This window comes from Nomascus leucogenys, chromosome 12, assembly GCF_006542625.1.
Source record: "Nomascus leucogenys isolate Asia chromosome 12, Asia_NLE_v1, whole genome shotgun sequence".
NCBI classification, from domain to species: domain Eukaryota; kingdom Metazoa; phylum Chordata; class Mammalia; order Primates; family Hylobatidae; genus Nomascus; species Nomascus leucogenys.
In genome coordinates, this window is record NC_044392.1 from 51,186,030 (window position 1) to 51,198,497 (window position 12,468).

Consider the following 12,468-nt stretch of genomic DNA (forward strand, 5'->3'; position numbering starts at 1 on the left):
AGAATTAATTATTTATATTTAGGATACATTTTATTTAACTTCTGTACATGAACACTTTTCAATTTTTTTTTTTTTTTTTTTTGAGATGGAGTTTTGCTCTCGTTGTCCAGGCTGGAGTGCAGTGGTGTGATCTTGGCTCACTGCAATCTCCATCTCCTGAGTTCAAGCAATTCTCTTGCCTCAGCCTCCTGAATAGCTGGGATTACAGGAGTCCACCACCATGTTGGCCAGGCTGGTCTTGAACTCCTGACCTCAGGTGATCCACCCGCCTCGGCCTCCCAAAGTGCTGAGATTACAGGTGTGAACCACTGCGCCCGGCCTCAATTTTTTTTTTTTTTTTGAGACAGAGTCTCACTCTGTTGCCCAGGCTGGAGTGCAGTGGGACGATCTCGGCTCACTGCAATCCCTGCCTCCCAGGTTCAAGCAATCCTCCTGCCTCAGCCCCACTAGTAGCTGGGATTACAGGCATGCACCACCATGCCTGGCTAATTTTTGTATTTTTAGTAGAGATGGGGTTTTGCCATGTTGGTCAAGCTGGTCTTGAACACCTGACCTCAGGTGATCCACCCGCCTTGGCCTCCCAAGGTGCTGGGATTACAGGCATGAACCACTGCACCTGGCCTCAAATTTTTATACGTAGGAAGAAGCAGGGCTAGGCGTGGTGGTTCATGCCTGTGATCTCAGCACTTTGGGAGGCTGAGGCAGGCAGATCACCTGAGGTCAGGAGTTCAAACCAGCCTGGCCAACATGGTGAAACCCCATTTCTACTAAAAATACAAAAATTAGCCAGGTGGGATTACATGCGCCTGTAATCCCAGCTACCCAGGGGGGTGAGGCAGAATTGCTTGAACCTAGGAGGCGGAGGTTGCAGTGAGCTGAGATCACACCACTGCACTCTAGCCTGGGCGACAGAGGACAAAAAGAAGCAAATGAATTATGAGTCCTAAGGGTGTAGTCCAGATTGGTATACCAGCTTACATCTTTCTTTGAGTTTCAGTATTTTGTTTTAAAAATGCATAACTGGCCAGGCACGGTGACTCATACCTGTAATCCCAGCACTTTGGGAGGCCGAGGAGGGTGGATCACCTGAGGTCAGGAGTTCGAGACCAGCCTGGCCAACATGGTGAAACCCCGTCTCTACTAAAAAAAATACAAAAATTAGCCAGGTGTGGTGGTAGGCACCTATAATCCCAGCTACTGGGGAGGCTAAGGCTAGAGAATCACTTGAACCCAGGAGGCGGAGGTTGCAGTGAGCCGAGATCGTGCCATTGCACTCCAGCCTGGGTGACAAGAGTGAGACTCTGTCATAAAAAAAAAAATAAAAATGCATAATAATTTTATATTATTTTTCATAAAAGGACCTTTTAAATTTTGACATAAACATATTTTAAGGTACTTATCAGTTAAATTATTTAATTCTACCCCTGCACATCCCCCCCCATTATAAGAAACTGGGCACTTCAAAAGACGTGTCATGTTCATTTTGTGCCATTAGTCTTTGAGACTAATCATATCCTAATATGAAAAATACAGAATTTGTTTGACTCCTCCACTGGACCATAAGATCATTGAAGACAGGGATGTTTTATTTATGTTTACATTTTAGTTCCTGCCTTGAATAGTAAAGGCAGCCACTCAATAAATATACTCCTTAATGCTCCCAAACAATATAATCATAATATTCTGTCAATATTCTTAGCTCACATTTTCTTCTTGTTTCTCCTTGAGAGGAGCAATAGTAATAATAAAAAATATAACAAAAAACCTCACGTCTATGGACAGGTGAATGGAAAAGTAAACTGTGGTATGTTCACATAATGGAATGTTACACAGCACTGAAAAATGATTGAGGTTACCTGCAACAATACAGATGAATCTTAGAAGCAAAGTTTAATGAAAAAAGTATGATACTATTTTTATAAAGCTCAAAAACAAGCAAAACTAAACAATGTGTTATTTAGAAATACATAGATAAGTGTTAAAAACACAGTCTTCTTCCATCAAAGCAAGGGAATTAAATACAAAATCTAGGCTAGCACTTACCTGCTGTAGGGAGATAAGGGATGTAATTGGAGAGGAACACATGGATACATCTATGTTACTGGCAATTTTCTAGTCCTTGGGTTAGGTGAAAGGCTCAAGCATATTTATTATATTATGCTTTCTAACTTACATGCTACATATATTTTATCAAATATTATATTAAAATACAATTAAAAAACACAAAAGTGGAGTGGGTTTCTTTACCCTAGGTTTTCTCAGAATCTTTAATATGCTAATGTGAGTTTTGACTTTTCAAGAGAAGGATAGAGTGTTTTCCAAACTTAGTTGGCTACAGAACCCTTTTAAAAATGGAATACCTATCAATATCTCCTCAAATAAATTTTCTATATAACAAGTCTTAGAATACACTGAATTAAAGTATAAGATATTTCCTTGATTCTAACTAGTTCCACTGGGGTTATTTTACCCTATGACACTTTCTTACAAATGATGTAACTGCCTATTAAAAAATGTAGCTATTCCTTCGCAATTCCCTCCTTAGTGCTGGCCACCTGATTTATGAAACGAAACAAAACAAAGAAGCAAACAGGAGCCCTTGGTACTATTTCCTCTCTTATTGAGAAGAAACAGCAAGAAAAGCAAACAATGAGATTCTGCATGGATCTAGCATTGTTTGTGTCATTCACTGGAATGTCATGCGAAGAGAAAGGAAAAAATTACCCTCATCGTCCACAGGGTAAAAAATGGACTCCTCAAGGACAGAACTCAGAGGTCTGAAAGGTGGTTATTTTCTGAGAACGTATCTGAAAGGTAGTTATCATCTGAGAATAAAAAGAGGTGTAGATGTGTAGGAACATTCAAGTCCACATCAATGTGTCAGAGCAACCACAACTACAGGGGCAGCATGGTGAACACTATTAAAAAATGCAAGAAACGAAGCCCCAAATAGCCCAGCTGTAGCAACAATGAATGCTGAAGACTCTTTGCAAGTCTTCTTTATTTTTTTGAGATAGAGTCTCGCTCTGTTGCCCAGGCTGGAGTGCAGTGGCACAATCTCGGCTCACTGCAACCTCCACCTCCCTGGTTCAAAAGATTCTCCTGCCTCAGCCTCCCAAACAGCTGGGATTACAGGCGCCCACCACCAGGCCCTGCTAATTTTTGTATTTTTTTTAGTAGAGATGGGGTTTCACCATGTTGGCCAGGCTGGTCTCGAACTCCTGACCTCAGGTGATCCATACACCTCAGCCTCCCAAAGTGCTGGGATTACAGGCATGAGCCACCACGCCTGGCCTGCATCTTTTAATTATAGAGGTACTGACTCTGGGGGGCCCCAAAGGAGAAATTTTAAGTGAACACAAATGGAAATGGAACTACTAAAAATTTTTCTTCTCACAGACCGCAAAGTTATCTGACATCGGACTATCTTCACAGTACATTTTATCACCGCCTCAGTATATTTCCACTTGGAATAATAATATAGTTCTGCCCTTGAATTATGGTAAAGGTTTTTAAGACAACTTATTTGGAAGTAAGGGTGATGACAGAGGTGGTGATGATGATACCCAAAGTCTGTTTTACTTTATCTCCCCAAAATGTAACAGTAATAACAGCAACAGCAGGTAACATCCATTGAGTGTTTACCCTCTGCCAGATCACCTCTAAGCATCACAACAATGGTATGAAGGAGCTATTAATACCTCCATTTTACAGCTGAAAAAGCTGAGGCAGAAAGAGGCTAAATGATTTGTCTCAGATCATACAAGTGAATATGTGGCAAAACTGGAATTTAAACAAGGTAGTCTGGCACTGAAACCCATACTCTTAATTGGTATGTTACACTGCTTTTTACAAGACCAAAGGGTACTAAAATGTGATTTATAAGTAACAGGTTCCGCTTAGGCTCAGAAGCTCTAATGATAATGCTAGCAAAAGAACATATGTCCTGAAGGATGCATCATTCATTTGGGGAAGGTAATACTGTACAGTTTTGTCAGAGGAATGGAACTCAGGGCTGTGTTGAATATAATCAACTGGACACTTTATTATTTAAATAATTCTAGTGGCATCAAATTGATGACTCTTTAAAATTGGTAGAACATTTTAATATTTTTTGATCATAAAAACAGAAATATAGATAATACTGGAAATAATGAGGTAAATGGGTCACTTCTGTCTCACTATACAGAGTTAAGCATGTTTGAGTTTTTCCTTACATTTTTAACTTTTTAGTTTTACACAAGTCCTGAAACAAATATGCAAATCTGTATTGGATCTTCCACATGACATAAAAAGGCATATCTTACAAACTTGTGAGAGAGAATAACTTTTTCCCATAACTCAACATTCTGGCTGCAGGAAACAAACCCATTCAAAGTAGCTTACACAAAAGAAAAATGATTATTATATGGCATTGACAGGGCAGGGCTGTCACTGACTCATCTGTCACTGACTCAATGTAAGAAGATCATTGCTTCATAAAACCCTGGAATCTGGAACTGAAAGGCTGCTTTGAAACTAGATAACATCTACCTTGTGACTCTTGCCTTCATTTCTTTCTCATTTATTCATTGGTCTCTTCTTTAAGCTTCACACTGTTAATCTGTTTCTTCCTTCTTTCTCTGCATCTGGGTTGAAGTAAACTGCTTTTTAACCAACCTTCTCCATACACATTGATAATTCTTATTTATTTACTTATTGAGACATAGTCTTGCTCTGTCACATAGGCTGGAATGCAGTGGTGTGATCATAGCTCACTGTAACCTTTAACTCCTGGGCTCAAGTGATCTTCCCGCCTCAGTCTCCCAAGTAGCTGGGACTACAGGTGCATGCCATCATGCATGGCTAAAAAAAACTTTTTTTTTTTTAGAGACAAAAAAAGAGTCTGGGCTTTGTTGCCCAGATTGGTCTCGAACTCCTGGCCTCAAGTGATTTTCCTGTCTCGACCTCTGAAAGCGTCGGGATTACAGACATGTGCCACTGTGCCTAGCTGATAATTTTTAAATTTTATTTTACCTTATTTTTATTTTTTTGAGATGGAGTTTCGCTCTTGTTGCCCAGGCTGGAGTGCAATGGTGTGATCTTGTCTCACTGCAACCTCTGCCTCCCAGGTTCAAGCGATGATTCTCCTGCCTCAGCCTCCTGAGTAGCTGGATTACGGCGCCCGCCACCACACCCAGCTAATTTCTGTATTTAGAATAGAGATGGGGTTTCACCATGTTGGCCAGGCTGGTCTCAAACTCCTGACCTCAGGCAATCCACCCGCCTTGGCTTCCCAAATTGTTGGGATTACAAGTGTAAGCCACCGTGCCCAGCCTAAATTTTATTTTTAAGAATCAGCAGCAGCTAACCTCAGGGTTGGCAAGGGCATGATGTGAAGATATAAACACACTATTATGTGTATATACTATACAGGTATAATAAAATTTTTCTGGCCAGCAGTTTAGTAATTTTGCATCTTAAAAACGTTTACACCCTCTGATGCCTAACCAACATTGCCAGCAGTGCATGGAATCCAGCATCACAAAAATCTGAGCTTGAGTTCCAGCTCTGTATTTCCCTGCTATATGACTTAAAGCAAATTAATTAATTTCTCTATGTTCCTGTTTCTTCATTTGAAAATTGAGATCATAATGATCTCACTTCTTGGATCATGAAGATTAAATAATATATGTAATGAAGTCAACCAACTGCCTGGCACATAGTATATATTCAATTATTATTATTCCAAGTCAACAATTGAATAAGTGTTTAAAGATGTATGTAAAATGATGTTTATTACAGTACTGTTTATAAGAGTGAAAAACTGCAAACGATATCAAACAATATTTGTTTTGCTCACCACTATATTCCAGTCTCAAGATAACCCCTGTAATATAGTAGGTGCTCAATAAGTATTTGTTGAATGAACAAAAAATTGAGGATTGATTAAATTGTGGTACACTTTAATAGAATTCAGTTATTAAAAATGATATAGATAAGCATTTTCGTTGAAAGCACATGTAGAGTATGTTTCCTTTTATTTAAAAATATATGTGGGCTAGGCCTGGTGTGGTGGCTTATGCCTATAATCTCAGCACTTTGGGAGGCTGAGGCAGGCAGATCACTTGAGCCCAGGAGTTTGAGACCAGCCTGGGCTGTAACATGGTGAAACCCTCTCTCTATAAAAAATATAAAAATTAGTTGGGCACGGTGGTACACATGTGTAGTCCCAGCTACTCAGGAGGGTGGCTTAAGCCTGGGAGGAGGAGGTTGTAGTGAGCCAAGGTGGCATCACTGCACTCCAGCCTGGCAACAGAGCAAGACCCTGTCTCTCAAAAAAAAAAAAAAAAAAAAAAAAAGTGTGTGTGTGTGTGTGTGTATTATGTGTAGATATATATGTATGCTGGGCACAGTGGCTCATGCCTGTAATCCCAGCACTTTGGGAGGCCGAGGCTGCAGGATCTCTTGAGGCCAGGAGTTCAATACCAGACTGGACAACATATTTCAGACTCCATCTCAAATAAATAAATAGATAGATAGATTAGATAGATAGATAGCCAGGCTTGGTGGCCCATAGTCCTAGATACTTGGGAGGCTGAGGTGGGAGGACTGCTTGAGCCCAAGAGTTTGAGGTTACAGTGAACTATGATCACACCACTGCACTCCAGCCTGGGTGACAGAGCAAGACCCCATCTTAAAAAAAAAAAAAAAAAATTTGGCCAGGCGTGGTGGCTCATGCCTGTAATCCCAGGACTTTGGGAGGCCGAGGCAGGTGGATTTCTTGAGGTGAGGACTTCGAGACCAGCCTGGCCAACATGGTGAAATCTGTCTCTACTAAAACTACAAAAATTAGCTGGGTGTGGTAGCGCGTGCCTGTAGTCCCAGCTACTCGGGAGGCTGAGGCAGGAGAATCGCTTGAACCCAGGAGGCGGGCATTGCAGTGAGCTGAGGTGGTGTCACTGCACTCCAGCCTGGGCGACAGAGCAAGACTCCGTCTCAAATAAATACATAAACTTAAAAAAATAAGTGTATACATTCATAGCAAAAGATCTAAAAGGCTGACAACATTCCCTATGGTGGCAGTATGGCTATTTTTTTGCTTAGCTGTATTAAATTTTTTTCCTACAAGAATTATATATTGATTTTGTAATGAAAAGCTATTTTTCTTTTTTAAATTTCTTTTTTACACACAATTCAGAGGTAAAATGAAAAGCTATTTTTTTAATTAAAAAATATACGTTATAGTGCACGAATAAATTGGAATCAAGGGACATGCCTAAATTTGAATCCTGGGTTAAATTCAGCTTTAAAAAAGGCATCTTATTAGAGTTGTTCATTTATATGTTTATTTTCCTATTAGACATTGAGATCCTTAAAGATACAGAACATGTCTTCATCTTTCTAGCATCGTGCACAGAACATTACACATAATCAGCACTCAATAAATGCTTGTCAGTGATAGGTGATACACTCCATCACAACTCTTGCAATGATGTCTAATCCTTTGGTCACTGGAGGAAAATAAGCTGTCAAAGAAAATCTCTTGGCCAGATGCAGCGGCTCACGCCTGTAATCCCAGCACTTTGGGAGGCTGAGGTGGGCAGATCACGAGATCAGGAGATCAAGATCATCCTGGCTAACACGGTGAAACCCCATCTCTACTAAAAATACAAAAAAATTAGCCAGGCGTGGTGGCACGCACTTTAGTCCCAGCTACTTGGGACTTTGTGGCAGGAGAATCGCTTGAACCCGGGAGGCGGAGGTTGCAGTGAGCCGAGATTGTGCCACTGCACTCCAGCCTGGGCGACAGAGCGAGACTCTGTCTCACCAAAAAAAAAAAAAAAAAAAAGAAAGAACATCTCTTTGGGAGTTTCAAAACTTATCCTGAAATGTCCATAGTGAAGAAAAGTCCCCTCTGGGTTCCCTCCTCGTTGAAATGCAAATTCTGTCATAGTATCCTAATTTTTCTGTAAATAATTCAGAGATTGAACCTACTGGTGGTTACAGGAGAAGGTCCAAGTTTCTAGTGTTTCTTGTTTAGGTGTAAATCTATAAAGTACCTGTTGATAACATGAATTGAATCGGCCCCCTACCAGCCTCAAACTTATGTATAGAAATTCAAGATGCCAACTATTTTCTAGGCCCTTAGCTGTATTCACTACAAAAAGTATTAATTTCACTTACTCCATGTCAAAGTTAAATTATTATAACACTTAGGCATCATTTCAGATAGTTATGAAACTAAAAGCTTCCACTAATTAATCAAATTAATTTTTTTTTTAAGACAAGGGTCCCATTCTGTTACCCAGGCTGGAGTGCAGTGGCATGAACTTGACTCACTGCAACCTCTGCCCCCTGGGCTCAAGTGATCCTCCCACCTTAGCCTCCCGAGTAGCTGGGACCACAGGCATGCACCACCACGCCCAGCTATTTTTTTTGTATTTTTGGTAGAGACAGGGTCTCACCATGTTGCCCAGGCTGGTCTCGAACTCCTGAGCTCAAGCAATCTGCCCGCCCTGGCCTCCCAAAGTGTGGGATTACAGGTGTGAGTCACTGTGCCTGGCCGAGTTAGTCATTTTTATTCAAAGAGCAACACTGTCTCTTAAATCTCATTTTTAGTCATCATTGAATGATAAAATTCTTAAAATAAAAGTAAATGATCCCTCAGTTCTGTATTATTTTTTCCCCAGCTGTGGTTTACAATATTTCTTAGTAGGCTGAAAGCTTCACATATTATCCATTTGATAAAAACATATTTTGCCTATCTTATAGGTGACATTTATAAACAAAGGATTTAAAAATATCATAGCTAGATAAATATTCCAAAATATTATTTCAATTGAGTGCTTAGGTACTCATATTGGAAACAGACTGTGCCCAATTCCAGCTTTACCACTTATTAGCTTTATGACTTTGGGCAAGGTACTTAACTTCTCTCTACTTTGATTTCCTCATCTGAAAAAGGAAGTTGATGATAATTATAAAAATATCTACCTTGGCTGGGTGTAGTGGCTCATGCCAGTAATCCCAGCAATTTGGGAGGCCAAGCTGGGAGGTTTGTTTGAGCCCAGGAGTTTGAGACCAGTCTGGACAACATAGCAAGACCCTGTCTCTAGAAAAAAATAAAAAGCTAGCACCTGTAGTCCAAGCTACTTGTGAGGCTGAAGTGGTAGGACTGCTTGAACCCCGATCAATGTCGCAGTGAGCTGTGTGTGTGCCACTGCACTCCAGCCCGGGCAACAAAGTGAGACCCTGTTTCAAAAAAAAAAAAGAAAATCTGCTTCATTGAGTCATTATGAGAATTAACAAAATTAAATGGATAAAGCAGTGCAAGTCACAAATGTTCCCGTGGCCACATTAAAAAAGTAAAATGAAACAGGTAAAATTAATTTTAGTAGTATATTTTATTTAACCCATATATCCAAAATATTATCTTTCAGCATGCAATCAACTTAAAAAAGTACTGAGATATTTTACATTTTGTTGTACTGTCTTTAAAATTTGGTAAGTGTTTTACACTTGTAGCACACCTCAAATTAGACTAGCTACATTTCAAAGGCTCAATACCTACATGTGACTACAGACTACCTTACTGGACAACACAGGTATAAAATATTCGAACAGTATCTAGCACATAGTATGTGCTAAATAAGTTTTAGTTCTTAGTATCATCATACCCCTTGCTTTAGGAATTGTAATAACCCACTTTTCCTCAAAGTGTGTGACTCATAACATCAGTTGACATCAGGTGGTTCTGGGGCATGGCATTAAATAATACTGAATTATGCAGTGAGAAACTATTCCATTTTAAATTATCTTTTTTATGAACATTTGAAGGAGAAAATGTCAGTTTGGTACTACAGTGCTTTGTCCCACCTGTAGCTACGATTACAGGTGCGTACCATGATGCCTGGCTAATTTTAAAGTTTTTTGTAGAGATGGAGTGTCACTATGTTGCCCCGGCTGTTCTTGAACCCCTGGCCTCAAATGATCCTCCCAACTGAGCCTCCCAAAGTGCTGGAATTACAGGCATGGGCCACTCTGCTCAGCTACATATAAATTTTTTTTGTTGAGATATAACTCATAGACAATAAAATTCACTGATATCAAGGATATTCTTTGATAAGTTTGCCAAATATATCCAGTTGTATAACCAACTCCTCAATCAAGATACAGAACATTTCCATCACTTGAGCAAGAGCTTCTTAAAAATCAAAAAACAGGCCGGTGCGGTGGCTCACGCCTGTAATCCCAGCACTTTGGGAGGCCGAGGCGGGCGGATCACGAGGTCAGGAGATCGAGACCATCCTGGCTAACATGGTGAAACCCCGTTTCTACTAAAAATACAAAAAAAGTTAGCCAGGCATGGTAGCAGATGCCTGTAGTCCCAGCTACTTGGGAGGCTGAGGCAGGACAATGGCGTGAACCCAGGAGGCGGAGCTTGCAGTGAGCTGAGATGGCACCACTGCACTCCAGCATGGGCAACAGAGCGAGACTCTGTCTCAAAAAAACAAAACAAAACAAAACAAAAACCCAACAACAAAAGCCATGAAATTAATCCCATACCTTAGAATATATAATGCTAAATTGCTTTCCAGGAAAGTTATACAAATTTATCCTTCTACTGGCAATATTTCAGACTGTCTCACTTATACGTTTATCTTAAAACTTTGGCCCCACCGATATGGGTGCAAAGTTTTATCAGTATGTAAGATGTTTACTGAAGCATTATTTATATTAAAAATGTAAGCTTGGCCAGGGGCAGTGGCTCATATCTATAATCCCACCATTTTGGGAGTCTGAGACGGGTGGATCACAAGGTCAGGAGTTCAAGACCAGTCTGGCCAAGATGGTGAAACCCCGTCTCTACTAAAAATTCAAAAATTAGCTGGGCGTGGTGGCTGGTGCCTATAATCCCAGCTACTCGGGAGGCTGAGGCAGAGAATTCCTTGAACCTGGGTGGTGGAGGTTGCAGTGAGCTGAGATCGCATCACTGCACTCTAGCCTGGGCAACAGAGAAGACTCCGTCTCAAAAAAAAAAAAAAATATATATATACACATATATATACATATATACATATATGTATATATATGTATATATGTATATATATGTGTATATATGTATATATATATGTGTATATATATATGTGTATATATATATATATCTCCTAATGCTATCCCTCCCCCCTCCCCCCAGTGTGTGATGTTCTCCTTCCTGTGTCCAAGTGTTCTCATTGTTCAATTCCCACCTATGAGTGAGAACATGCAGTGTTTGGTTTTTTGTCCTTGCGATAGTTTGCTCAGAATGATGGTTTCCAGTTTCATCCATGTCCCTACAAAGGACATGAACTCACCATATTTTTTTTTTTTTTTTTTTTTGAGACAGAGTTTCGCTCTTGTTGTCCAGGCTGGAGTGCAATGGCGCGACCTCGGCTCACCGCAACCTCCCTCTCCCAGGTTCAAGCAATTCTCCTGCCTCAGCCTCCCGAGTAGCTGGGATTACAGGCATGCACCACCACGCCTGGCTAATTTTGTATTTTTAGTAGAGACAGGGTTTCTCCATGTTGAGGCTGGTCTCGAACTCCTGACCTCAGGTGATCCGCCCGCCTCGGCCTCCCAAAGTGCTGGGATTACAGGCGTGAACCACTGTGCCCGGCCACCATTTTTTAAATGACGAGTTAATGGGTGCAGCACACCAACATGGCACATGTATACATATGTAACAAACCTGCACATTGTGCACATGTACCCTAGAACTTAAAGCATAATAAAAATATATATATTAAAAAAATAAAAAAAGTAAAAAAAAAATACATATCCAATACAGAAAAAAAGATTTTGAATGTTCCCAACACAAAATGATAAATGTTTGATGTGCTGTTATGCTAAATATCCTGATTTGATCAGTGTACATTATATACATGTATCAAAATATTACTCTGTACCTAATAAATGTGTAAAATTATTACATGTCAATTAAAAATTTAAAAAAGCAAAAAAAAAATAATAAAAGTAAACTTGCAGCTGAATATGCTGGTGAAAAAAATGTAAACAACCTAAATGTCCAATGGTAATAGTTAAATAAAGACCCATCCTTAAAAATAAAATTATATAGCCATTAAGATTGTTTTAAAGACTTTTTAGTAACATAGGAAAATGTTCTCAATATGATTAAAGAAAAGAAAAACTCTATAGATCTTATGTTAAAAACAAAACATAAAATTCTAAAACATTTAGGTTAAAAAAATATTAGAAGGGGCTGGGCACAGTGGCTCATGCCTATAATCCCAGCATTTTGGGAGGACAAGGCAGGCAGATTACTTGAGGTCAGGAGTTCAAAACCAGCCTGGCCAACATGGTGAAACCCCATCTCTACTAAAAATACAAAAAAAAAAAAAAAAAAAAATAGCCAGGCGTGATGCTGCAGGCTTGTAGTCCCAGCTACTTGGGAGGCTGAGGCATGAGAATTGTTTAAATCCGGGAGGT

At 39.9% G+C, this 12,468-nt stretch overlaps 1 protein-coding gene across 2 annotated transcripts in view; it reads right to left on the minus strand.

Annotated features, from left to right (window-relative positions):
* The window catches only part of VPS45 (vacuolar protein sorting 45 homolog), an 82,800-nt gene that overhangs the window by 8,715 nt on the left and 61,617 nt on the right, over window positions 1-12,468 (minus strand). The window contains exon 15 of one of the 2 annotated variants that reach the window (XM_030824669.1): window positions 9,120-9,234. The exons of the other annotated variant lie outside the window; for it this stretch is intronic. Within the exon in view, the coding sequence (XP_030680529.1) occupies window positions 9,132-9,234 (103 nt within the window). The 3' untranslated portion in view covers window positions 9,120-9,131. The remainder of the gene's footprint in view (window positions 1-9,119; window positions 9,235-12,468) is intronic. 2 annotated transcript variants of the gene reach the window in all.